The 24,051-nt window shown below is 46.1% G+C and overlaps 1 protein-coding gene across 24 annotated transcripts in view; it reads right to left on the reverse strand.

The window, feature by feature from the left end:
* The window catches only part of CCDC57 (coiled-coil domain containing 57), a 110,495-nt gene that overhangs the window by 30,262 nt on the left and 56,182 nt on the right, over positions 1-24,051 (reverse strand). For 14 of the 24 annotated variants that reach the window (XR_015147362.1, XR_015147360.1, XR_015147357.1 and 11 more), the window contains 3 exons: positions 23,040-23,226; positions 3,491-3,591; positions 57-176 (listed from right to left, as the gene is read on the reverse strand). Coding sequence is in view for 15 of the 24 variants with exons in the window: in XM_086356722.1 (XP_086212848.1) it covers positions 57-176; positions 3,491-3,591; positions 23,040-23,226 (408 nt within the window). In the remaining 9 variants the exon portion in view is untranslated. Of the gene's footprint in view, positions 1-56; positions 177-3,490; positions 3,592-4,168; positions 5,084-19,542; positions 22,450-23,039; positions 23,227-24,051 lie in introns of those variants that run through there. The other 10 variants (XR_015147363.1, XR_015147361.1, XR_015147358.1 and 7 more) reach the window with 4 other exon arrangements.

Consider the following 24,051-nt stretch of genomic DNA (forward strand, 5'->3'; position numbering starts at 1 on the left):
TTCCCGAGCTAGGATGTGGGCCGCATGAAGAGCTGGCCCTGGTGGGTCCTGTGTACCAGTCCTGGTCCCGCTGTGCAGCCTGGCCGAGCATCCTTTCTGCAGACTGTCTGTGCCAGGCGGGCTTGGCTCTTTCCTGAGCATTCAGAGAAACATTCTTTCTTGGCTTTCCTAGGGTCCTGTTGTGGAGATTTTAGTACAAGAAACTCAGTGTTTGTGGGTCTTTGATGGGCTGTGTTACTGAGTTTTCAGTGTTTGTGTGGCTTTGATGGGGCATGTTCTCAGTGTTTGTAGGGCTTTGACAGGGTGTGTTACTGGGTTCTCAGTGTTTGTGGGGCTTTGATACGGTGTGTTACTGGGTTCTCCCTCAGGATTAGGAAGAAACACCTTCCCCACATTTCTGATATTAGGGAGTCAGCTCTGTGATGAGCCAAAAGTAGAGAACGTGTTTGTGCTTCCACCAGCCAGTACAAACTTAACAGGCCTCGAGACAGTGATCCAAGTACCTTTCCAAGTACCTGACAGTCACATAACCTTCCTGCGGTGCCCAACAAGGGCACCCTGCACCTCGCCAGGCACAGGGTGAGGGGCCTGCAGCTCTCCTTTGTGGCACATCTTCAATGCACAGCTGAGGCCACTCTGGCCCCCTGCGGCCTGAACACTCACATCTGCCCTCTGAGGGGAGGCCTGTGGAAAAGCACTTGGGAGGGGGAGCCGAGGAGAACCGAAGCCCCGGACTGTGCAGAGGGCCTGGTGCAGAGGGCCACCTACGGCTGCTGCTTCTCCTGCTCAAGCTTACGTTTGGATTGTGAGCAGAGTAATGCACGCGTATCTTTCGATTTTAACTTTCAGTGTCCAGGTGGCAGTGATAATGAGCAACTTCTCATGTTTGTTGACTGACGCAATGAGTTTCTTCTTCAATGGCTTCTGAATGTTGCATGTGTGCGTGCTCAGTTGCTTAGTCATGTCCGACTCTTTGTGACCTGACCCTATGGACTGCAGCCCGCCAGGCTCCTCTGTCCATGGGATTCTCCAGGCAAGAATACTGGAGTGGGTTGCCATTTCCTCCTTCAGGGGATCTTCCCGACCCAGGGATCGAACCAGCGTCTCCTGTGTCTCCTGCATTTGCAGGTGGATTCTTTACCACTGAGCTGCCTGGGAAGCCCCTTCTGATTGTTATCCTTTGCTTATTTTTCTACTGGTTATCTGTCTTTTTCTTCTTGAACTATAGGCATTCTTTTCTGTATGTTCTTCTTGTTTCTTCCTACACAGCACCATTTACTAGTGGAAGTAAAGAGGAACCAAAAAAAGAGGACCTCAAAGAGTCTTCCTTTCTCGAATTTTAAGATGAGTTATTTCACTGGATGTAATGGATAGCTTTGTAGTTTGAGAGAGATTGATAAAGTTTAATAAACTACTTAATTTACTAGAAAGAAATGGAGGTCTAGATAAGAGTATATGTGTTTCACCACAGAAGTTAGCAGGCACATTTATTTGATGATCTGGGAGAGATTTTTTCTAATAACACACATTTAGAGACTTAAATGATTAATGCAGATGACTTGAAAGGTACAAGCAGCTCAGACAGGCAGCCACTTCGATGCTTTAATACCACTTTCCACGAACGGCGAAGAGGGAAGGACTCTGAGTGTCTGTGTGCACACGCACACACATGAGAGGAGTCTGGAACAAAGCCTATCGGGTTCCAGCAGACCCGCCCAGGTGAGGCCCAGCCCAGGGTGCCTAGGCCTCAGTGATCCTGCATTTCTTCTTTCTATGCTCTTTCCTTCTTCCCAAATACATCCTCCACAGGCTTTTTGTCAGTGGAAGAGTCTGTTGGTGGAAAACACTGTGCCTCCTGGGCCCCTCTCAGAGCCAGCCTTTCTGTTTCTCAGGCCAGTGTCTCCTGGTCTGGCACACTGCCTCCCTAGGCTTCTCTGTCCCCCTGACCCATTCCTGGCTGACCTTGTGCTGGTGACTCAGAACCCCTGCACTTTGCTGAAGACTTCCCTTTGCTGAAGACTTCTTCCTCAAACTCCACATCTAGATGTGCAAGCTCAGACTGAATGTAGGTGTGGGAATGGTAAAGGATCATCTCGGATCTAAGCCCATCCATCAAATCTCCACCCCCAGCTGCTCCCCAGGCCTCAAACTCTTTAGAGAATCCTGACTCACACTGCGCCCTCCCAACTCCCACCCATTATGATCCAGCCACCATCCCAGCCTTACTCCTCCTTACCAGCCCCTCCTCCCACCCTCACCCACCTGCGCCTCTTACCCAGGATGGAGCTTGTCACTAAGCCACATGTCATCTCATGGTGTAACAGGCCAGCTATCTGTTACTTGACTTGCTATTTATTTTAAATAAACTGAAAAGACAAACTACACAGTGTACAAGTCATCCAACAGATAAGGATTAGTATATATAAAGAAAAGTACAAACACTCAAGTAGAAAATCAGCATAAAACATGCATAAATAACCCACAAAAGAAGAAATACATATGGCTGATGAACAGATTTAAAATTTGAACACTCTCAGGATATAAGAAATGTTTAGAAGATGCATTTTAAACCTGTTATATTGGTAAAGATTTAGAAAACAATACCTAGGTAGGTAAAGCTATATAATAAAATACATATACGATATACTTTATAACTTTGAAAAACTAAGATCATGGCATCTAGTCCCATCACTTCATGGCAAATAGATGGGGAAACAGTGGAAACAGTGACAGACTTCATTTTGGGGGGCTCCAAATCACTGCAGATGGTGACTGCAGCCATGAAATTAAAAGATGTTTGCTCCTTGGAAGAAAAGTTATGAACAACCTAGACAGCATATTAAAAAGCAGAGACATTACTTTGCCAACAAAGGTCTAGTCAAAGCTAGGGCTTTTCCTAGGTCATGTATGGATGTGAGAACTGGACTATAAAGAAAGCTGAGAGCCAAAGAATGGATGCTTTTGAACTGTGGTGTTGGAGAAGACTCTTGAGAGTCCCTTGGACTGCAAGGAGATCCAATCAGTCCATCCTAAAGGAAATCAGCCCTGAATATTCATTGGAAGGACTGATGCTGAAGCTGAAACTCCAATACTTTGGCCACCTGATTCGAAGAACTGACTCATTTGATAAGACCCTGATGCTGGGAAAGATTGAAGGCGGGAGGAGAAGGGGACAGAGGATAAGATGGTTGGATGGCACCACCAACTTGCTGGACATGAGTTTGAGTAAACTCTGGGAGTTGGTGATGGACAGGGAGGCCTGGCATGTTACAGTCCATGGGGTCGCAAAGAGTTGGACACGACTGAGTGACTGAACTGAACTGAACTGAATACACTGATAAGTTACTGCTAACTATGCTAAAGTGCTGAAAACTGGAAGCTTTTAAAATTGTGTTCACCGTATTCTAAAGTTTCTGTTATGAAAATGTAGTATTTGAGCAATCAGTAAAAAGTTTATTAAAAAAAAGTTTCTTAGATAAAGGACTGTTACCTGAGTTGTGAGGCAGGGTTGCCACTGTCCCAAGCATACGTCAGGAGCCTCACCTGAGCCCTGCGCCTCAGGGGTGTGGAAGGGGTGATGAGGCGGCTTCCCTGTAAACGAAATGAGGGAAAGGGAGTTTATTCCTTGTGTGCATATCACTTGGGTTCCTCCCATGCTGAAAACAAATACTCAAGAAGAACAGCATGTGCATCTTTAAAACCAAAGTCACTTCTCTTTTAAGAGAATTTGGGTGGGGGTGGTGCATGGACACGTGTGAACTGTGCAACACACGCCAGCATTTCAGCAGACTTCAGAACACACAGAAACATTCCACAAAGTCACATACCCTTGACACAGCTTCTCAGAGTGGCAGACATGAGCACATCCATTAACAGACCCAAAGACATACCCTCTCTGCAGCATAGAAAAATAAGAAGCAAAAGTTTACGTATGTATGCTTGAGGATTATTCTTGTAATCAATGCTTCAGCAGTCTGCCTTAATCAGGTATGATCTAGGCATCAAATGAACATTCATTTGTTAACTCAGTTTGGGTTATGTTACCTGAAAACCTTAGAAATTTACCTTTAAGATGACATACTACAAGAGAGAAATTACCATTGAGGTAAGTTTTTCAGAATAACAAATTAATTTGGTTAAATACAAGGTTATTGAGGACCCCGAGTTGTTTTTTTTTTTTTTTTTTCGGTGTGTGTGTGTGTGTGATTTATGTGAAAATTAATCATGGGATCCTCACTAAAATAGAGTTGGGAGGCCAGAAGGGGAGCTCTCACAGAAGAGACCACCTTGCATCTCTGGAAGGAAGTAACACTGCTGGCAGCTGGAGAAGGATTTTATCTCTGCCTGGCAATGGCCCAGCCAATAAAAGCCACTGTGCTTTGAAGTTCCAATTTGTTCCAATGGACTCTGTTTTTAACAGCTCCTCCCAACTTCCCCTTCTCTATAAAAGAGGTTCCCCTCCTTTGCCTCAACATACTTGCATGTGGTTCATTGTAGTCGCAGGTCCCAAACTGCAATTCTTTGTTGCTCCTGAATAAATTCATTTGGCGGGTAAAATTACTGGTTGTTTTACTGTTTTTGGTTAATAACTATTGCTATTTACAATGTTGGAAACTGAAGCAGATAAATTTTTCAAAAGCTTATTTCTCCATTCATTTAAAGATAATGATGATGGACATGTTGCGTGTTATTAACATCTGAGTAGTTATGACAGTAGTTTTGCCACCATGGTCCTTCTGAGATGAGGCCTAAAGTAATGTATGTTTTTTCCAGGTGATAAAAAGACGTATGAAGAACAATATTTGGAAATGAATATACTTTCCTTAGTTTATAATACCTTAAAGTTTAAAGGCTATCAATTCTGAAGTTACAGAAATGGGCAACAAGCCAATGAAAAGATGCTCAACATCATTAGTCATTAGGACATGCAAAATCAAAATCACAATGAGATACTACTTTGCACTTACTAGGATGGCTAAAATAAAAAAGACAGGGGACCTTCTCTGGTGGTCCAGTGGTTAAGAATCTGGGCTTCCACTGTAGAGGGCACGGGATCAATCCCTGGTCAGGGAAGTTCCATATGCTACAGGTACAGCCAAAAAACCCACAAAAACAAAAAGATAGGAAGTAAGTGTTGTTGAGGATGTGGAAAATCAGAACCTCAGAGATTACTGGTGGGAAAGCAAAATGCAGCTATAGTCAAAAACAGTTTGGTGGCTTCTCAATGAATTAAACATTGAATTACCATGTCACTGCAGCAATTCCATTTCTGGGTATATATCTAAAGAACTGAGAACAAGTTTAAACAAAAACTTGTACAAGAATTTTCATAGCAGTATTATTCACAATAACCAAAAGACAGAAGAAAAAAAACCACCCCAAATGTCTATTACTAATGAGTGGATAAACAGTGTAGCCTGTCTACACAAGGGAATATTATTCAGCCATAAAAAGGAATGAAGCACCAACACACACTACAATGTAATCAAACCTCAAAAACATTATGTTTGGTGAAAAAAGCCAGACGCAAAAGGCCACAGGATGCATGCTTCCATTTACATAAAATGTCCAGACGACCAGAACAGTTTTCTTTGCTTTATGTTGACTTTATTACGCTTCATGATTAAAAACAAATAAACAAAGCTACCTCCCTATGGGAGAGCTAACGTTCTTTACAATGACGTTGACTTCTGTGTTTATTTTTAAATGTTTATTGTCACTTTCACCTGAGGAGACAAATACTGTTGTTTCCCGGGCGTCCATGATCCTATTTTAGTGTTCAAATCTCCTGACAGCCTTTGGTAATTTTCCTTTTCAAACTGAATCCTAGGGGTAAAAAGGAGATAAAACTTCCAGGGTACTCTTTTCACCTAAAATTATCTTTATGCCTTGGGAAAATCACAGATTTGTTCTTATAATAGAAGTGTTAGAAATAATTAGGTTTATTTGAGGTATTATTATCCATGAGTTTCATGAGAAGAGTTGCTGAGTCCGAAGAAATGTTCAGCCAATCCCATTTTATATATTTGTTGGTAAAATATTGTTCACATCATGTGTTTGAGGAACTTTCTAGAGATCTGTTAGGGTCCTGGGTGCCTGTCAGGTTTTTCTTCATCAGAGTCCTAAAGTGTCTGTCCAGTGCCATGAGGGAACAGGGGTATAGAGCTTAAAAGTTGGTGGACTCAGTCACTGTTTTAAATATTTACTTGGTCACAACCTTACTTCTTTAACTTGAATCCAGCGTTTGGGAGGCCAGGAGTTTGCAGCTGTGCCTTCACATCTCATAGTTAATATGCAGATGGTCAGGACCTGCCCCACAACTCCTCACTCTCTGCTTGATATTCTTGGTATATTCATGGTACATTATGTTTCAGGATTATTTTGTGTTATATCGCAGGAATTTTCCCTCTATAAAAATTATGTTCACTGATTTTTAGAAATCAGATACAGTGTTCACAGTCTTCTTTAAAAACAGGCATAACTTCTTAGACTAACTTTATCTAAAACTTTTTTCAGGGAGCAGCTTTTTTGTTCTGCACGGCACAGAAACAACCAAATATAACTTCTCAGTGGCACTTTTATTGTTACGCACTCCCTTCAGATCTTTCACTTTTGAAAATTATCAGTAGTATAAGTTAACCATGGCCATATTACATCTTCATCATCCATGTGGACAAAAAAAAATGTGGTCTACCATTTCAATAAACAGAGAATATTGCCTGCCACCAAGCAATCAGCCGCTGCAGCTGTCCCAACTGTGCACCCTAATGGGATTCAGAATGGACAAAAACAGGATATTGGCCCTAGATAGTTCAGATGCATATCAGAAGAACGGTTTCAACGGGCCCAGACTCTTGCATCTTCCCATATATAAAAAGGCACTAAAATCCTCGAGATGTCTGTTTTTTTGGTGATTAATAGTAATCTTTTGATGTTTGGCTACATATATATTGTTTTAACAAAAACTCCTTCATATCCTGTTCTCTTTGACCTCTCTGGAACAGTCTCTCAGAGCCGTCAGATAGGCTGCCTTCCTGGACTGTTGTTGTGGTTCAGCTGCCAAGTCGTGTCCGACTCTGCAATCCAATGGACTGTAGCACATCAGGCTTCCCTATCCCTCACCATCTCCTGGAGTTTGCTCAAGTTCATGTCCATTGCATCAGTGATGCTGTTCAACCATCTTATCCTCTGTCATCCTTCTCTCTTCCTGCTTTCAATCTTTCCCAGCATCAGGGTCTTTTCCAATGAGCTGGCTGTTTGCATCAGGTGCCCAAAGTACTGAAGCTTCAGCTTCAGCAACAGTGGACTGTAGTCCTCAGGAATATTCTCGAATAAAACCGAATTCTCCACTTTTAGATTGTGCATTTTCTCTTCAGTGAACAGCTACAAAGAGTTTGTTTTACTTTAATGAAAAGGAAAAAAAGAAGAAAAAAAAGAGTCAGGCCAGCACAGTGGGAAAACACTGTGTCATGGGCATTGCTTAGACCACCGTGAGGCCATCCAGTGGCCTGACTCAGGATGTCCAGAACACTAGTAAAGAAGCAGATGGATTGTTGAGATTTCAGAACCAAGATGGAGTGGAATAAGGATTAATCACCTAGGACTGAAGGGACCCACGAGGGACAATGCAGCTGCTGATGGGAATACTGTACATGTGACTTTAATGCTCCTTCTAGATACACAAGGAACCCTTTCTCTTTCCCCTTAAGCTGTCTGTGGTGGTGGTTTTAGTCGCTAAGTCGTGTCTGACTCTTTGTAACCCCATGGACTGTAGCTCGCCAGGCTCCTCTGTCCACGGAATTTCCCAGGCAAGAATACTGGAGTGGGTTGCCATTTCCCTTTCCAGGGGATCTTCCTGACCCAGGGATTGAACTCACGTATCCTGTATCTCCTGAACTGGCAGGTGGATTCTTTACCACTGAGCCACCTGGGAAACCCTTAAGCAGTCTGTAGTCCATACAAATTTAGTGGCCTCTGGTTTTGTAAACTGAAATGAAACATTTCTAAGTGGTATCTTGGTCTCTTAAGTCTGAGTCCTCCAGAACTTGTTAACTCTTGTTGAGTATTCTTCCTTTCCTGGCAATATAATAATTTGCGTAGGTTCAAAGGGTATCTTCTTGTTTCTACTTAGATTTGACTGGCAACATGGATTGCACAGCCAAGGCCTTGCCTGGGTGGCCACAGGGGAGAATGATACTCAATCACCAGGACCCAGCATGTGTAAGGATCTGCAGTTCAGGGATCAAGGCTCATAAGGCCCTCCCAGGAAAACTGCCAGGTGCCAGCCTCATGAGGGGATAAGGAAGTTCATCTCCTGGCAGGTCCAAGAGCCTCAGGATATTCTGGAAACCTCAAGAAAAAAGGAATTTGCTTGAAATAATCCATCAGGTGAAACATGGTAGGTTCTCGGCTTCCTGGACTCAGGACAACAAATAAGACGCTTTCAAAAGTCCAACCTGAAATCCTGACGGGAACTTCCAGCAAAGCAAACTCAAAAGGGCCAACATGATGGATTAACACTCTGATTGCACATACGGAAACAATCAGGCCAAATGGGACCAGCCTTGTTTCATGATCAAGAATAATCTTTCACATGAATTGTATCAAAAGCTGAGAAACTAAAGGGAAAAAAAAAACAACTATGGAAACTGCATTGCCTACCGCACATCCTGAGGAGCTGTCAGGGTATTGCCTCTCACAGTGCCTGAGTTACAACTCTGGAAGCTGCTGGACATGCAGACTATGCCTTGTCCCTTGGCTTTTTCATGGGCTCCCGCTCCTCCCTTTAGAGAAACTGGTTCTGCCTCTATTTGCAATTCAATTCCTTTACTCCATATACATTTGCTCTTTTGATTTTTCCTTGAATTGGTTATAACATTTGACTGGAAAATTCTAAACATGTGCTGGCTTTCATATCTGTTTGAGAATCATATCTTCTCCCTGAAAATTATCTTTTAACACTTATTAAAGAAATATTATTAAAATGTTATCAGATATCAGAAAGGACACTGAATAATATGAACCTTGATGAGCTATAACTGGCATGAGCACTTCTGCTCTAAGTAACATGGCATGAAAACTGACACAACACAGTGGTAAGGAACAGAAGGAGAAATGGACAGAAATAAAAGAACAGTGCAAGATTTTAATGCAAAAATCATAGTTCTTGGCATTTCAAGTTGACGAGTATACAGAAGTTTAGAAAGAGTGTTAATCATTGTATTTAGGCTGAGGCGTCCCAGCACTGGAGCCTACCTGCTGTTGGGTGGGGCTGGGTCTTGGTGCTGGGGTGGTGGCTGGCCTCCAGGAGAGCTCACCCTGGTGAGTACCTCTGCCACCAGTGTCCTTGTCCCCACAGAGCCACGGCAGCCTCCCACCTCCCCAGAGACCCTCCAAGACCAGCAGGGTCACCTTTGGTGTTCTGCTCGTTTGTTCATCCACATGAACCTAAAATCCAGTTTGTCTAGCTCCACAAAAAAATGTGTTAGAATTTTCATCTATTTGAGAACTGGATGTCCTCAAAAAAGTGAACTCTAGTAGACACACTAGAGTACGGATATCATTATCAGTGGAACTACTATACCTCTGTTTATCTAGGTCTTCTTCAGCATCTTTAATAAAACTGTATTTTTTTTTCCAAAAGGCTGCTTAATAGAACACAATCAAAAGTAGACTTCAATTCTCTCTTCAATTTTGAAACTCTCTCTTGTGAATTCAACCAGTCCATTCTAAAGGAGATCAGTCCTGGGTGTTCTTTGGAAGGAATGATGCTAAAGCTGAAACTCCAGTACTTTGGCCACCTCATGCCAAGAGTTGACTCGTTGGAAAAGACTCATGCTGGGAGGGATTGGGGGCAGGAGGAGAAGGGGACGACAGAGGATGAGATGGCTGAATGGCATCACTGACTCAATAGACGTTGAGTCTGAGTGAACTCCGGGAGTTTGTGATGGACAGGGAGGCCTGGCGTACTGCGATTCATGGTGTCGCAAAGACTCGGACATGACTGAGTGACTAAACTGAACTGAACTCACCAAGACAGGAGTCAGGAGGCCAGAAGCGGAGCCCTTATGCATACCTTACTCATGTAAATACAGATCCTAACAGAAGAGACTACTTTGGATCTCCAGACACAAGTGACATTGCCTTACTGCCACAAGGAGGAGGAAGATACTCTCTTTGCCTGGCAGCAGCCCAGACAATGAGAGATCATTACAGTTCAGCCAATGAAAAATCACTACACTTTGAACTCCCAGTTTCCTCCAAAGGACTCTGTCTGTAACAGCTCCCCACAATGTCCCCTACTCGTCTATAAAAAGGTTTCCTCTCTTCTGCTTTATCTGACTTGCATGTCAAGAGGCAACAGGAGCGGACTTGGACTATTTGCTTTACAGGACTATGCAGGTCAAGAAGCAACAGTTAGAACTGGACATGGAACAACTGACTGGTTCCAAATTGGGAAAGGTTCCAGCCGGGAAAGGAGTACGTCAAAGCTGTATATTTTCACCTTGCTTATTTAACCTATATGCAGAGTACATCACGTGAAATGCTGGACTATATGAAGCACAAACTGGAATCATGATTGCAGGGAGAAATATCAATAACCTCAGATATGCAGATGACACCATCCTTATGGCAGAAAGTGAAGAGAAACTAAAGAACCTCTTGATGAAAGTGAAAGAAGAGTGAAAAAGCTGGCTTAAAACTCAACATTCAAAAAACAAAGATCATGGCATTCAGTCACATCACTTCATGGCAAATAGACAGGGAAACAATGAGAACAGTGACAGACATTATTTTCTTGGGCCCCAGAATCACTGCAGATGGTGACTGCAGCCATGAAATTAAAAGACACTTACTCCTTGGAAGAAAAGCTATGACCAACCTAGATGGCACATTAAAAAGCACAGACATTACTTTGCCAACATAGGTCCGTTTAGTCAAAGCTAGGGCTTTTCCAGTGGTCATGTATGGATGTGAGAGTTGGACTATAAAGAAAGTTGACTGCCAAAGAATTGATGCTTTTGAACTGTGGTGTTGGAGAAGACCCTTGAGAGTCCCTTGGACTGCAAGGAGATCCAACCAATCCATCCTAAAGGAAATCAGTCCGGAATATTCATTGGAAGGACTGATGCCATAGCTGAAGCTCCAGTACTTTGGCCACCTGATGCAAAGAACTGACTCACTGGAAAAGACCCTGATGCTGGGAAAGATTGGAGGCTGGAGGAGAAGGGGACAACAGAGGATGAGATGGTTGGATGGCATCACCGACTCGATGGACAAAAGTTTGAGGAAGCTCTGGGAGTTGGTGATGGACAGGGAAGCCTGGCGTGCTGCAGTCCATGGGGTCACAAAGAGTTGGACACGACTGAGACTGAACTCACTGACTTGCATGTGGTTCACCACAGTTGTATGTCCCAAATTGGAATTCTTTGTTGCTCCTGAATAAACTCATTTTGCTGACAAAAAATAAATTTTAGGTTAACACTGGAGGTCCCACCAAGATCCAGAGCAGACTCCTGACAACCCTGGGACTGGTGAGCAAAAGGGTGGGGTACTCACTAAGTCTACAGGGCTCACCATTTTCCTAGTCACCCCTGGAGTTTAAGGGGAAGGTTTTCTCCTGGATTGGAGCTCCGCTCTTAGTGCATTTAGAACTCTCAAAGGCTTTATCTGGGATATGTTTAAAGGCTTTACCCTTTTTGTTAAGGCTTTGCTTTGTCTGTGAGCACTCATTTGGGACTTCAGCCTTACTTGAAATCAGGCTGTCCCAACTGGAACTGTGCTGGCCTTCGGTCCAATTCCTTTTGGAATTGGGCTGTTCCTATTTCGAACTGTGCCATTCAGCCTTTAACCTGATTCTTTTGGGATCAGGCTGTCCCAAGTGGAACTGTGCTGCTATTTGGCCTGCAGGCTGTTTAAGAATTGCCCCCTTTGCTTTAGAGAAAAAAGAAAGAAAGAAACCTCCAGAAAATGGGATCCCAGTTATCTAAAATGTCTTGAGGGTGCCCCACATTTAAAGACCCTGTCTGATTTTATGTTTAAAAACCACAGTCCCTTCTCACGCATGTTTCTAAAGAAATGGACAAATTTTAACCCAAAGTAATTTGGAATATCACTGGCCATTATGGAGAACTTTCAGACTCACCAAGCTTACCTTTCTTAAAACTATTAGACAGCCATGACTCTGAAATTATCAAAATTAAAATTGATTGCTATTTTGATTGCTGTTGATTGCTATTTTGAGGCTTCCAAATATTATCAGGAATTTAAAATTGTCTCTCCGCAAATACAATAATTATACCGTCCAAGGCAAACAAAGACAAAATGGCTCTGAAGCCTCATGCTCATCCCCCCCACTTCTTTGTCCCTGGTATCAGCTCATTTATCCCCCCACTCTCCCTCCCCTTGCTTCTTTGTCTCAGTCTGCCACGCTCTATCAGAAACTGGCCTTTAAAGGGAAAACTTCTGGGACTTCCCAGGTGGTCCAGTGGTAAGACCCCACACTCCCAATGCAGGGGTCCCAGGCACAATGCCTGGTCAGGGAACTAGATTCCACACTCTGCAACTAAGAATTTGCATGCAGCAACTAAGAGTCTGAATAACGCAACTAAACTCTCACATACTACAATGAAAATCAAAGACCTTTGAGTGCTGCAACTGAGATCTGGCACAAATAAATAAATAAAATAATCAACAACAAAAAAATAGAGAAATCTTCTGAGGGTCCAAATAGACCCATTACTTATGTAAGTAAGTAAGACCCATTAGTTATGTTCCCTTGACAAAGGCTGAATTGCCACACACAGTTAAAAGTTTCCAAAAGTAACTGAGGACCTTGGTAGATTTGCTGAAGAATTTAGCATAGTTATTCAAACCTACCAGTCTGGTTTCTCAGATTTATATCAGTTAGTTCACAAGGTTTTTGACAGGCAAGCCAAACACTGAATGAAATTAGGCTGAAGGAATCACCCTGGGCGGGGGGTGGGGGGGGTGGGGGGGTGGCTTTAGAAAAACAAACGCCTAGCTTCTAGTAAAAGAATCTGCCTGCAGTGCAGGAGACACAGGTTCCATCCCTGGTTCAGGAAGATCCCTGAAGAAGGAGATGGCAACCCTCTCCAATATTCTTGCCTGGGAAACCCCATGGACAAAGGAACCTGGAGGGCTACAGTCCATGGGGTCACACAAATCAGACATGACTTAATGACTAAACCACCACAGCTTCCGTTAAGAGGTCAGAACGTTTGCTGAAAACCCCCACCAGCAGTTACAACTGCCTTTCCCAAGCCTGTTGATGGGAACTAAATTCAGGTTTGCACACAAAAATCTGATGAACCCGTTCGTGACTATTTAATTGACTCCAAATTGTCTTTAAAGAAAATACTGGTCTTCCTTCAGATGTTGAAGTCACTGGGATAGCCCTTATCGCCTCACTTACTAATGGGCTGAACCAGGATCATTCTCTTTTAGTTAGAAGGACAAGGGTGGAATGGGAGATTATGTTCACTTTAGATTTAGTTAACTTGGCAAATCAGCTGACTCGAATCCTAGGTGAGTCAAGACCACTAAATTCTTAATTTTTAATTTCTGAAAATGAAGGCACCTTAACAAAACCCTTCTAGTCTCTGCTATTACTGTAAAGAGCCAGGACATGGGAAAAAGATTGCTAAAAGTGTAAGTGTTTTGGGCATCTTTAGCCCTCTAACCAGCCTCTCAAACATCCTCTTAAGCCCCTCCCTGTGAGGGGCTCTGAGGAATGACTGGGGCTCTCTCAATCCTCTCCTTGAATCAGCTTGGAGAAACCATTCTCCAGATTGCGAACGAATCTCTGTCTTTACAGACCCCAGATCACACTCTCAGTGCTCAGCCCCATCACTAAAGAAAAATACTAAGATGGTCCAAATAGTGAGGGTCTCTAATGAACCTCAACAGGGTCCGGTTTCTGAACCTCTTCCTTTTTGCTTAGACCATTTAAGAGGTACACACCCTTTTTTCCTTAGCTCCTCCACCCCTATTAATTTATAAGGCCAGGGCTTCTTGGAAAAGTATCATGCTGGAATTTCTTTCTCCCAAAAAGGGAGAAACAGTTCTAAAATTTGACAGTTGCCATCAAAATAACCAATCAGGTGAATTAAACCACCCTTTGACTTCTTTTATTTGCTCTGTCTCTGATAGTACTGCTTCTGGAAACACTGATCATTTGTCTCTATTGAATCAGGTACCACCCTCCTTATGGGCAAACTGTCCAATTGATATTGGCAAAATCTTCCCATCAAGATTCAAATAGATTCCCTCAAATGCCCTCCCCAGGTAAATAAGCACTTCAACGTATAAAGTCTGTAACAGAAGAGGCTACTGGGGCTCAGGGCCTCATTATCCCCTACAGTAGTTCTTGTATTACTTCTATTTCACTTGAGAGAAAACTTAAGTTCTGTCTGGTTTTTTTACTGGATTTGCATATGGTTCACCATAATTGCATGTCCCAAACTGCAGTTCTTTGTTATTTCCAAATAAACTCATTCTTCTGGGAAAATAGCCTTTTGTTTTTAGGTGAATACTCTTAATCAACTTGAGTGATATAGAAAACCTGAGTCTATAGTGGTAGAAAATCTAGCAACTAATCATCCTGATAATATTATCCCTCAAAACCTCTGGGGTGGGACTTCCCTGGTCATTCAGTGGTTAAGACTCTGTGTTCCCAATGCAGGGGCCCAGATTAGATCCCTCACGCAGCAACTATCCCTTGTGCCACAACTAAGCCCCAGTGCAGCCAAGTTTAAAAGAAAAAAAAAGGCAAAACCCTGGGACATGGCAAAATTGATACTCAGAAAGGATATTCACATCTTAAAACTATGCAATTACTAAACAAGAAAGGATAAAATAAATGCTTAAGAAATCAGGGAAAGAACAATAAAATAAACCCAAGGAAAGGAACGAATAAAAATAAAATGGAAACTTGTGATAAAGACATAGAAAACCACCCATTGACCCCAAGCAGTCATCTTTGAGGAAACCCCATGGAAGGTAGCAAAGAAATCCTAAAACACACAGGTTAATAAACACATTTAACGTGCTCTAGGAGAGATTACCAAGAAACGGGAAGACGTGGTATTTAAAAAAGCAATGACTGAGCTTCCCCGGTGGCTCAGTGATAAAGAATCTGCTTGCCAATGCAGGAGACACGTGTCCTTTCCTGATTTGGGAAGAACCCACATGCTGCGAACAACTAAGTCCGTGTGTGTGTGCCCTTAGTTGCTCAGTCGTGTCTGACTCTCTGTGACCCCATGAACTGTAGACCGCCAGGCTCCTCTGTCCATGGGATTTTCCATGGCAAGAATACTGGAGTGGGTTGCCATTTCCTACTCCAGGGGAGCTTCCCAACCCAGGGATTGAACCCGTGTCTCTCGTGTCTTCTGCATCTGCACTGGCAGACAGATTCTATACCACTGCGTCACTTGGGAAGCCCAACTAAGCTAAGTGCCACAACTACTGAGCCTGTGCTCCAGAGCCTGGGAGTCGCAACTACTGAGCCCGCCTGCTGCAACTACTGAATGAAGCCCGAGAGCCCGTGCGGCGCAACTCGAGGAGCCGCCGCAATGAGAAGCCCGTCTACTTTAATTAGAGAAAAGCCTGCACAACAACGAAGACCCAGCACAGCCATAAATAAACAGAATTTTTAAAAAAAAAAAAGACAAATAGTTGAGAAATTTAAAGAACGGAAAAACCCAGAAAACCCAACCAACCATAAGTCTTAAGATATTAAAAATAAAAAAATACTGATTCCAGAGCAGGTTAAATTAAAGCAGAACAACCCTCATGTAGACACAGGATGATAGACCAGGAGCACAAATGGGTTGGGAGCAGCCATAGAGGAAAGGCAGGCCACTGGCGAGGAAGAGGCTCACACTGACGCTGGCTTCTCACAGGACAGCGGGGCCCTGCCTGACAAAAAAGCTGTAAGAAAATGCCAATCAGAAGTCTCCTTCCAGCCATGCCATCGTTCCAGGAAGTGGTCAAAATGAAATCATTTTATGAAGACAAAGTTTACTGCCCACAGGCCCTTCTTGAAGGAAAGAACAGATCCCTGAATGTCAGATCCTTTCCCTCCAAGGCCCTCAGAACACACGAGCGAAGCTGTGCATGACCCAGGGCTTCCAGGGGTTTGGAGGCGCAGAGTGTGGCAGGGCGCTGATAGCGAGGGGCAAACACACCAAGAATTCATGAAATGTGACCAAAAATCACTGCTTCTCAATTAATATTGTTTATAGGACTGGAGATGCACATGTGGAATCATAATTAATAAACTAAAGCAGTATTTTCCTATTTATGCCCAATAAACAGTACTGGGTCAACCAGCTAACCACCTAGGGAAAAATAAAATAAAGCTAGATCCCTAACCTGTTTCTATTTTACCAAATCATTTCTAGATGAATCAAAGATTCAGCAAGAAGAAAGCTGGGGGAGAGCACAAAAGAAATTCAGCAGAAAAATTACATAATGATATACAAATGGCCAACACACACACACCCACATCCACACACAGAAATGTAAAGAAATACAAATTAAAACAATGAACTAATTTTACCTAACTAAACTGGCAAAAACCAATTCCTAATGAATTTTTAGCTTCTGTGAAGCTGTGGTCAAATAGGCGCTTCACTGTCATAAAAAAACACCCAAATGCACTTTCCCTGGGGGCGGAGTGGGGGTAGGGGGAGGTGAGGAACGGTTCACACTCCCCTGAGAGGCTGGTTGGAGCATGTCTGCTGGAGCCCAGTGAACAGACATGTGATAGAAGCAGCCCAGTGCATGGAGTCTCCCTTGGGGCCAGCTCGGTGACGGCCCCGAGGGAGGGTGTGCAGAGCTAGGCAGGAGTCACTGTTTCAACATTCGGGTGCATGTGACACCATGAACAGACAATCCAACAGACAGGCAGCAAAGTGCAGATGAGACCTAGTTGGCAGTTTGTGCTTTACAGTATAAATTAACTATCTCTCAGCATTCATTGAAATTTTTATAGTGAGCAAATAGCCTTTTCAACATCAGGGGAAAAAAAAAAAAGAGCCTTTAAGAAATGTTAGGTATCAGAGAATACATATTGTGTGATCCCCACTCTATGACATGCTGCTGCTGCTGCTGCTAAGTCGAGTCAGTCGTGTCCGACTCTGTGCGACCCCATAGACGGCAGCCCACCAGGTTCCCCCGTCCCTGGGATTCTCCAGGCAGGAACACTGGAGTGGGTTGCCATTTCCTTCTCCAATGCATGAAAGTGAAAAGTGAAAGTCAAGTCGCTCAGTCGTGTCTGACTCTTCTCGACCCCAAGGACTGCAGCCCACCAGGCTCCTCCGCCCATGGGATTTTCCAGGCAACTATGACATGCTGGAAAAGGCTAAACTACAGAGACAGGGAAAAGATGAGTGGTTGTCAGAGGTCAGGAGGGAGGGAAGGTGACCAGGTGGAGCGCACAAGGTTTAAATCCACAGAACATACACCATGAAAGTGAGCCCTGATGTAAAACTGCAGGAGTCTGGGTGATGCTGTGTCAAAGCAGTTTCACTGATTGCAATGAATCTACCATCTAGAGTGGATGTGGGCTCAAAAGGAAAGAATATGTTTGCAGTGCAGGAGACCGCCTGCAATGCAGCAGACTTGGGTTCCATCTGTGGGTCGGGAAGATCCCCTGGAGGAGGAAATGGCAATCTACTGCAGTAGTCTTGCCTGGGAAATCCCAAGGAGAGAGGAGTCTGGCGGGCTACAGTCTGGGGTTGCAAAGAGTCGGACATGACTCAGAAACTAAACCGCACCAAGTAAATGTGGGTGACAGGAGCTGTGCATGTGCAGGCAGGGAGTGTATGGGAAGTCTGTTGTCTTCTGCTCAGTTTTGCTGTGAATCTAAAATTACTTGCCCTCCAAAATAAAGTCTTCCAAAATGGTCAGATGTTAAGATCCTGATAACCGACACTCTAAAGAATCCCAGCTGTGTACTGGATTAAGAAAACATCACAGGCTCCAATTTTGGGGAAAAGGAGAACTGGCAGCAGGAGGAAGAACAAAGTAGGGGAGAGGTAGGTTGAGTTGAAGTCCGCTTGGTCTGGCCTCATGGCCTGTCCTTTTCTGGTCCTTCATTGTGCAGGCCGGCTCAGCTGCACTGGCATCTGCCGTGGTCTTGGCCTTAGCCCCAGCAGATGGTCTGATGGCCACTGTCTCAGAGGTGAGGGGTGAGCACTTGCAGCTGGGCTGATGGGAGAGCAAATGGGGCTGGGACACCTGAGGACAGGTGACGCTCCAGCATTGCCACCTACCCACTCAAGAGACGAGGTAGGAGAGTGAAATTCTGAGTCAGGGCCACATGCCCAATCACATGAGTCTGCCTGTCTGAAAGTGCAGATCTGAACCACATAAGCCTGCCTGTCCATAAATGCAGATCTGAAAGCCTGGAACTGGAGAAGGGGGCATGTGGCTGGGACAGGAGCCTGATCCCAGGCCGTGGGGGATGCAGGACGAAACCAGGGCCAGTGAAGGTGCGGCTCTGCTAGCTCCCTGGGAGATGAAGTCCCTTCCCAGAGGTGGACACGTGAGGACAAGCCCTGGGGTTGACCCTGCCTGGTGGTGCTGGAACCAGAGGGAGCCCAAGTGGGCGTGGCTCTGCCTTGGCTGGATGGTCTCACATTTTCAATATTGTCAAGCGATGAAAACATACTCCTGTCATGGTTGGTCACTCTGTACCACTTAATGACCACAGTCACATGATTGATGACCTGGATAAATCAGCTTTGTTAAAAAACATGCAGACAGACCAGGCTTGGTCACAACCTTTGCTGTCTCCCTATGTGGGAGAGCAGAAACCTACCGCCACACAGTATTGAGGGAGGGTAGCCTTCCCAAAAGGGAACTAATGGAGTGTGCTGGGCATTCTTAAAATAGTTTTTTCTCTTTTAAATTAATTGATTTGGCTGCTCCGGGTCTTCCTGGCTTCATGCGGGCTTTTTCTAGTTGCAGAGAGTTTGGGGCTACTCTCTAGTTGCCACGCTCGGTCTTCTCACTGCGGTGGCTTCTCCCGTTGTGGAACATGGGCTCCAGAGCATGTGGGCTCAGTAGCTGTGGCTCCAGAGCACAGGCTCAGAAGTTGCAGCACAGGGGCTTAGTTGCCCCGGGGCATGTGGGATCCTCCCAGACTGGGATCAAACCTCGCAAGGCGGATTCTTAACCACTGGACCACCAGGGAAGCCCTGTGCTGGGCATTCTTTACAAACCACCATGATGCACAAGTTCACAGAGCAAACCGCTCACCCCTCTCCTCTCATCTACTGTCCTCCTCAAAGTGTTAGGATGGAGGTGCTTCCTGCCAGCCTGCCCTCTGTGTGCATGGGTGCACACGCTCTGTGTATGTTCACCTGGGCCTCAGAGCACACTGTTCTGCGGGCTGCTCTTCTCATAGGCTGACGTGTCTGGGCTGGCACACACATCATGTAGTCAGCATGCTGAGCCTGGTCCAAAGAGTGTCCAAGCCCACGAGGAAACAACACAAAGTGAGGAGTTTTGAAGTCGTTTGGAAAGGCCACATTTTATTGTACTTGACAAAATAATTATCCACAGTGGACTGGAGCTGAAGGGGGAAAACGGGCTGTCTCTCTCGTTTGAGAAGTGCCGTGCAGAGATGGTGCCCGATGGGGATGCAGGAGACCCGTGGGCATGCAAGCGGCCCACACGCTCTCTTTTTAAAAATTTGCTTACTTATTTTTGGCTGTGCTGGGTCTTTGTAGCTGTGAGTGGACTTTCTCTTTTTGCAAGGTGCAGGCTTACTGCAGTGGTTCTCTTGCTGCGCACACAGGCTCTAGGATGCACGGGCTTCAGCAGTTACGGTGTATGGGCTCAGAAGTTGCAGTTCATGGGCTCCAGAGTGTGGGTTCAAGAGTTGTGTGGCAGGGGCTTAGATGCCTCGTGGCATGTGAAGTCTTCCCGGACCAGGGATTGAATCCATGCCCCCCATATCGGCAGGGGGATGGGACCAGCAGGGAAGTCCACCCCACATGCCCTTGAGGGTTAAAGTAGCATCCACGGTCCGATTTCAATGTCCCAAAGATGGACCCCTAGACCTTCCTAATTGCTTTCTTACTGTAACAAAAAACACTGCCAAACATCCTTGCATTCGCATCTTTTTCAGATTTGTGAGAAAATGTTTTTAAAAGATCTCTAGGGGAAGATTTGCGTATTCAAAGGGTATGCTAATTTAAAAAGTTGTGAGATGCAGGCAAACTGCCCTTAGAGAGGCTTCACCAACGACAGCTCCTGAGATGGGACTTTTTAGTCTGGGCGTGAACTCAACGCTGACTTACTTGCCCTCTTCAGACTCCTGCAGAGGCAAGTGGCATCCATACCCTTGTCACATCTGGGGATTTCTCCTGGACGCTCCGTCCGGCACTTCGCCTGTCATCAGTGAATGCCCATGTTGGGTACTGGTTCTTTTTCATCTGTCAGGTATGCTGCAAATATTTCTCCCATCTGTTATTTGTCTTTTATCTTTGTGTACGATGTCTTTTCCTTACAGATGTTTTAGGATGTGACGACATCAACTCTGTTGATTTTTGCCTTTCCCACCTCTAGGTGGTTTTAGACTTTTTTTTTTTAACCATTATTTAGGGAAGACTTCCTCATACAAAGGTGAACTGAGCCAGTGTGTGCATGGCCAATGGGGGAAAGGGCAGGTGGAGCAGAATCCCACATCCCTGCACATACTGAAGTCTTAGGAAATGAAAGAGCGATAACCAGAGATGCAGACAAAAACAGTTACAGGCCACTATGTACTGCTCTATGGTAGTACTTGGAAGACTAGGGACTTTGGAGAGATTTCCAGCAAAATGCACATGTCCAGAATTGATCCAAGAAGAGGCAGAAAATCCATACAGACAGATCACCAGAGAAGAAAAACAGAAGATATTACGAAAAGTCTACCACTAATGAAAACACCAGGCATGGAAGGCTCTACTGCTGAGGTCTCTCTAACTTTCACAGAAGGCTGCAAACTTGGCCACGAGGAACGTGTAGCTTTCTCTGACACTGGGAGGCACAGGAAGGCAGGCCCGGCAATGGAGGATCTGCTCCTTTGTTGGATGGATGGCCAGATGGATGGATGCGGGGTAGATGGGTTGAGAGATGTGTGAGTGTGTCAGTGAGTGGATGCTGGATAGAGAGGTAGGTGGATGATTCACTCACATACTTGATGGCTGTGAGGCCAGCTGATTAGGCTAGGAATTCACCATGAGGAGAAAGACAGGTTAGGTCGGAGGGGGAGGGAGGCATGGCTGTGCCTCCCTCTGGAAGCCTCGGGGGCTGAGAGGGCAACTGAGCAGTGGCAGGGCTTGGCACAGAGGCCAAGGTGAAGGAGAAGCAAGGTTCAGATGTGGGAGGGAATGCAGTGGAATTAAGAAATGGAGCCGTAAGTGAATGAAGGCCATGAAATGACAGGAATGTGGGGCGAGAAGCACATACACGACATGACCCTTCAAAGTAAAAACAGGGTTTTTAGTGAACTTGGCAGAAGATGGCCCAGAAGTGCCCCTAAGGAACAAGCAAAGCCAAACCTTCCCCTTCAACTTGTGGAACAGAAGGAGGACTGAACGAAAGGAGGGCTTTGTCAAACGGGTCCCAAGGGAGGGAGCCAGCTCCCGTGAAAGACGCCCTCGGTTGCTGCTCGCACACTGATGACATCTAGAAATACACTGAGCGCTGCTCACCCTTCTTCTTTCAGGGGTGGGTTCTTAGAAGGACAAAGCCTCTGAGCAAAGTCTCGCCCAGGTCCCATGCACACAAAAGGTGGATGTGTACAGCGGTCTCCAAGTACAACTGGGGATCATTTTACACGGATGGTTTGGTTGACCTCTGTGTCTCGGGCGCCTGGCACATAGCAGCCACACAAAAAGATGTCTGCTGAAAACACAAGTGACTTGTCTGTTCCTCCTTAGATTTTCCAGGGTCTTCCACACCCTCTCCCCTCAGTTCCGCAGTCCCCTTTGTGCTCTCGAGTCCCACTTTCAATCGCTTGGTAATTTCAGGAGTCAACATATTAAGGCTAAATATTAATGTATTCAAAACAACTATTCTCGTTCATGCAGGTATGTGCTGGGGAGAGACCAGGGTGGATGTTCTGTCCCATCTCCTCCCCTTCAGTGGGAAATGCTTTCTGGACACTGCAGTGGTTGGGGGTGAGAAGGACCTGGGAGGGAAGCCGGGGCTCTCGTTAGCCGAGAGAAGCATTTTGTGGATACCCTGTTGCTCTGAGCTCTTTACAGCCACACTGGAGCACTCTGCCTCCAACAGGAAATGCAAGTCAGAGACCTTGCTCCTAAAGTAGGTGAGCTGTCATGGAGAGAGGGGTGGCTTAGTTTCATATCCACAAGGTGAAATCCCAAAGACCGGAGATTTGGAGATCATCACAGTTACTCAAAGCTGTAGCTGGAAAAGGACAGAGGCAGGAGCCACAGAAGGTGAGGGGGAGGCTGCGAGAAAGGGGCCGGCGCCTTGGCTGCAGGAAAACCAAGGGGTTTAAAAGCAGGGAGGCTGGTGCGCTGAGACACTGGGAGAGGCTCAATGTCTAGTAGCTCTAGTGGGTTAATCGTGGGACCTCAGGCCCAGTCCATGGGTCCCTTTCTTAGGAACCAGCACCACGACGGGCAGCCTGGGCATCTGCAGCCCACGGTCCAGGCTTTGGCCACACCGCACACACTGCCGCCTTTATCCTGAGGAGGCTAAGGCTGTGGCTGGCCTGGGAACACGGCAGCCTTTGCTGCCACCACAAAGCCGCATAGAAATGCCAGCTGCTTCGCTAACCTGTGGCATTTTTCTCACAAAATGCTGCCAGAAGGGTGGGTTCACAGGACTCCCACGGCAGAGATCAAGCAGAGTCCTGTCTGTCCTTCCTTCTGTCCCCACCCCCAGCCTGGGCTGGGCCTCCCCACTCCGCCCAGCCCTCCTCGGGCCAGCCCTGCCCTGCACCCTGCACCTCCATCCCCAGAGCAGGGGCGGAGTGGGGGGGAATGACCCACCGGTAAGGTGCCCCAGCTCCGCTCGCAGCCGGTTTCCCAGCTCCAGGAGCTGCTCCTTCTCCAGGCGCAGCCGCAGGATCTTCCTGGCAGCCTCCTTGAGCTTCCTCTGGAGTCGGGGCACAGACAGGACCTGCAGGGGCTGCGTCCCATGGTCCTCTGTCCCCGCGGGTCCCCCGTCTGCAGGAACCTGTGAACAAACCCACATGGCAGAGACCATCAGATGAGCCTGGGGTTGTGGGGCGGGGAGGAGGAAGTGGGAGTTGGGGTGCGGACGGCGGGACACTGCCTGACCAACTGTCCCAGAAGCCACACCACTGGGTGACGTCCCTCCAGCCTAACAGACAAACGGGCGTCCCTGCAATATGACTCATCCACAGCAGCCTTCGCTCTCATTGTGGGGGGGCGGGGGGAGAGAAGTATGTGATGAAGGTCGTCAAAGCTCCTAGGCCAAGGCTTGCCTGCCCTTGCTTACTCTGTGGCTCCCCCACCCCCTCACCACCAACGCTTTTGTGTCTTTCCAGTGAAGACAATGAGGAAGCAGCCCAGGCCCGGGACCCATGAGGGCTACACGTGTGATCACCACCTCCTCTGCTGGCCCCTCTGTCATAGGCTGGGTGCCTGCTGTCTGTCTGGTATGGAAGGGGGCCGGCGGAGACCCGAAGTGAGGCCCTGATGGGAACCCAGCCTCGGTTACTCTTTCTCCAGCCCTGGACATTTGCGCGGCTGGGCCCCTCTCCAGTGCCCCCTCTGCCCTCACTCGCTCAGCACGTTGCTTCCCCTGCCTCCTCTCTGACTTCATCTGTCCAGACTCCTAACTCAGACACTTACTCCACCTGTCCTTCAGACTTCCCTCAACCATCACAGGCTGGCCCAGGTTTCCCACCATCCTGACCCTGACGAGAGTGCAGAAATCAAAGGAGGCCCAAGGCAGGAGCAGTGGCTGCTTGGGGTCTCAGCTTGTGGGCCAGGAGGTAGTCCCGGGAAAAACACCCAGGCTCTGAGCCCCCTTGCC

The sequence above is a fragment of the Bos grunniens genome, chromosome 19 (assembly GCF_055505025.1).
Source record: "Bos grunniens cultivar Pamir isolate PY7600 chromosome 19, Bosgru_T2T1.0, whole genome shotgun sequence".
NCBI lineage: Eukaryota > Metazoa > Chordata > Mammalia > Artiodactyla > Bovidae > Bos > Bos grunniens.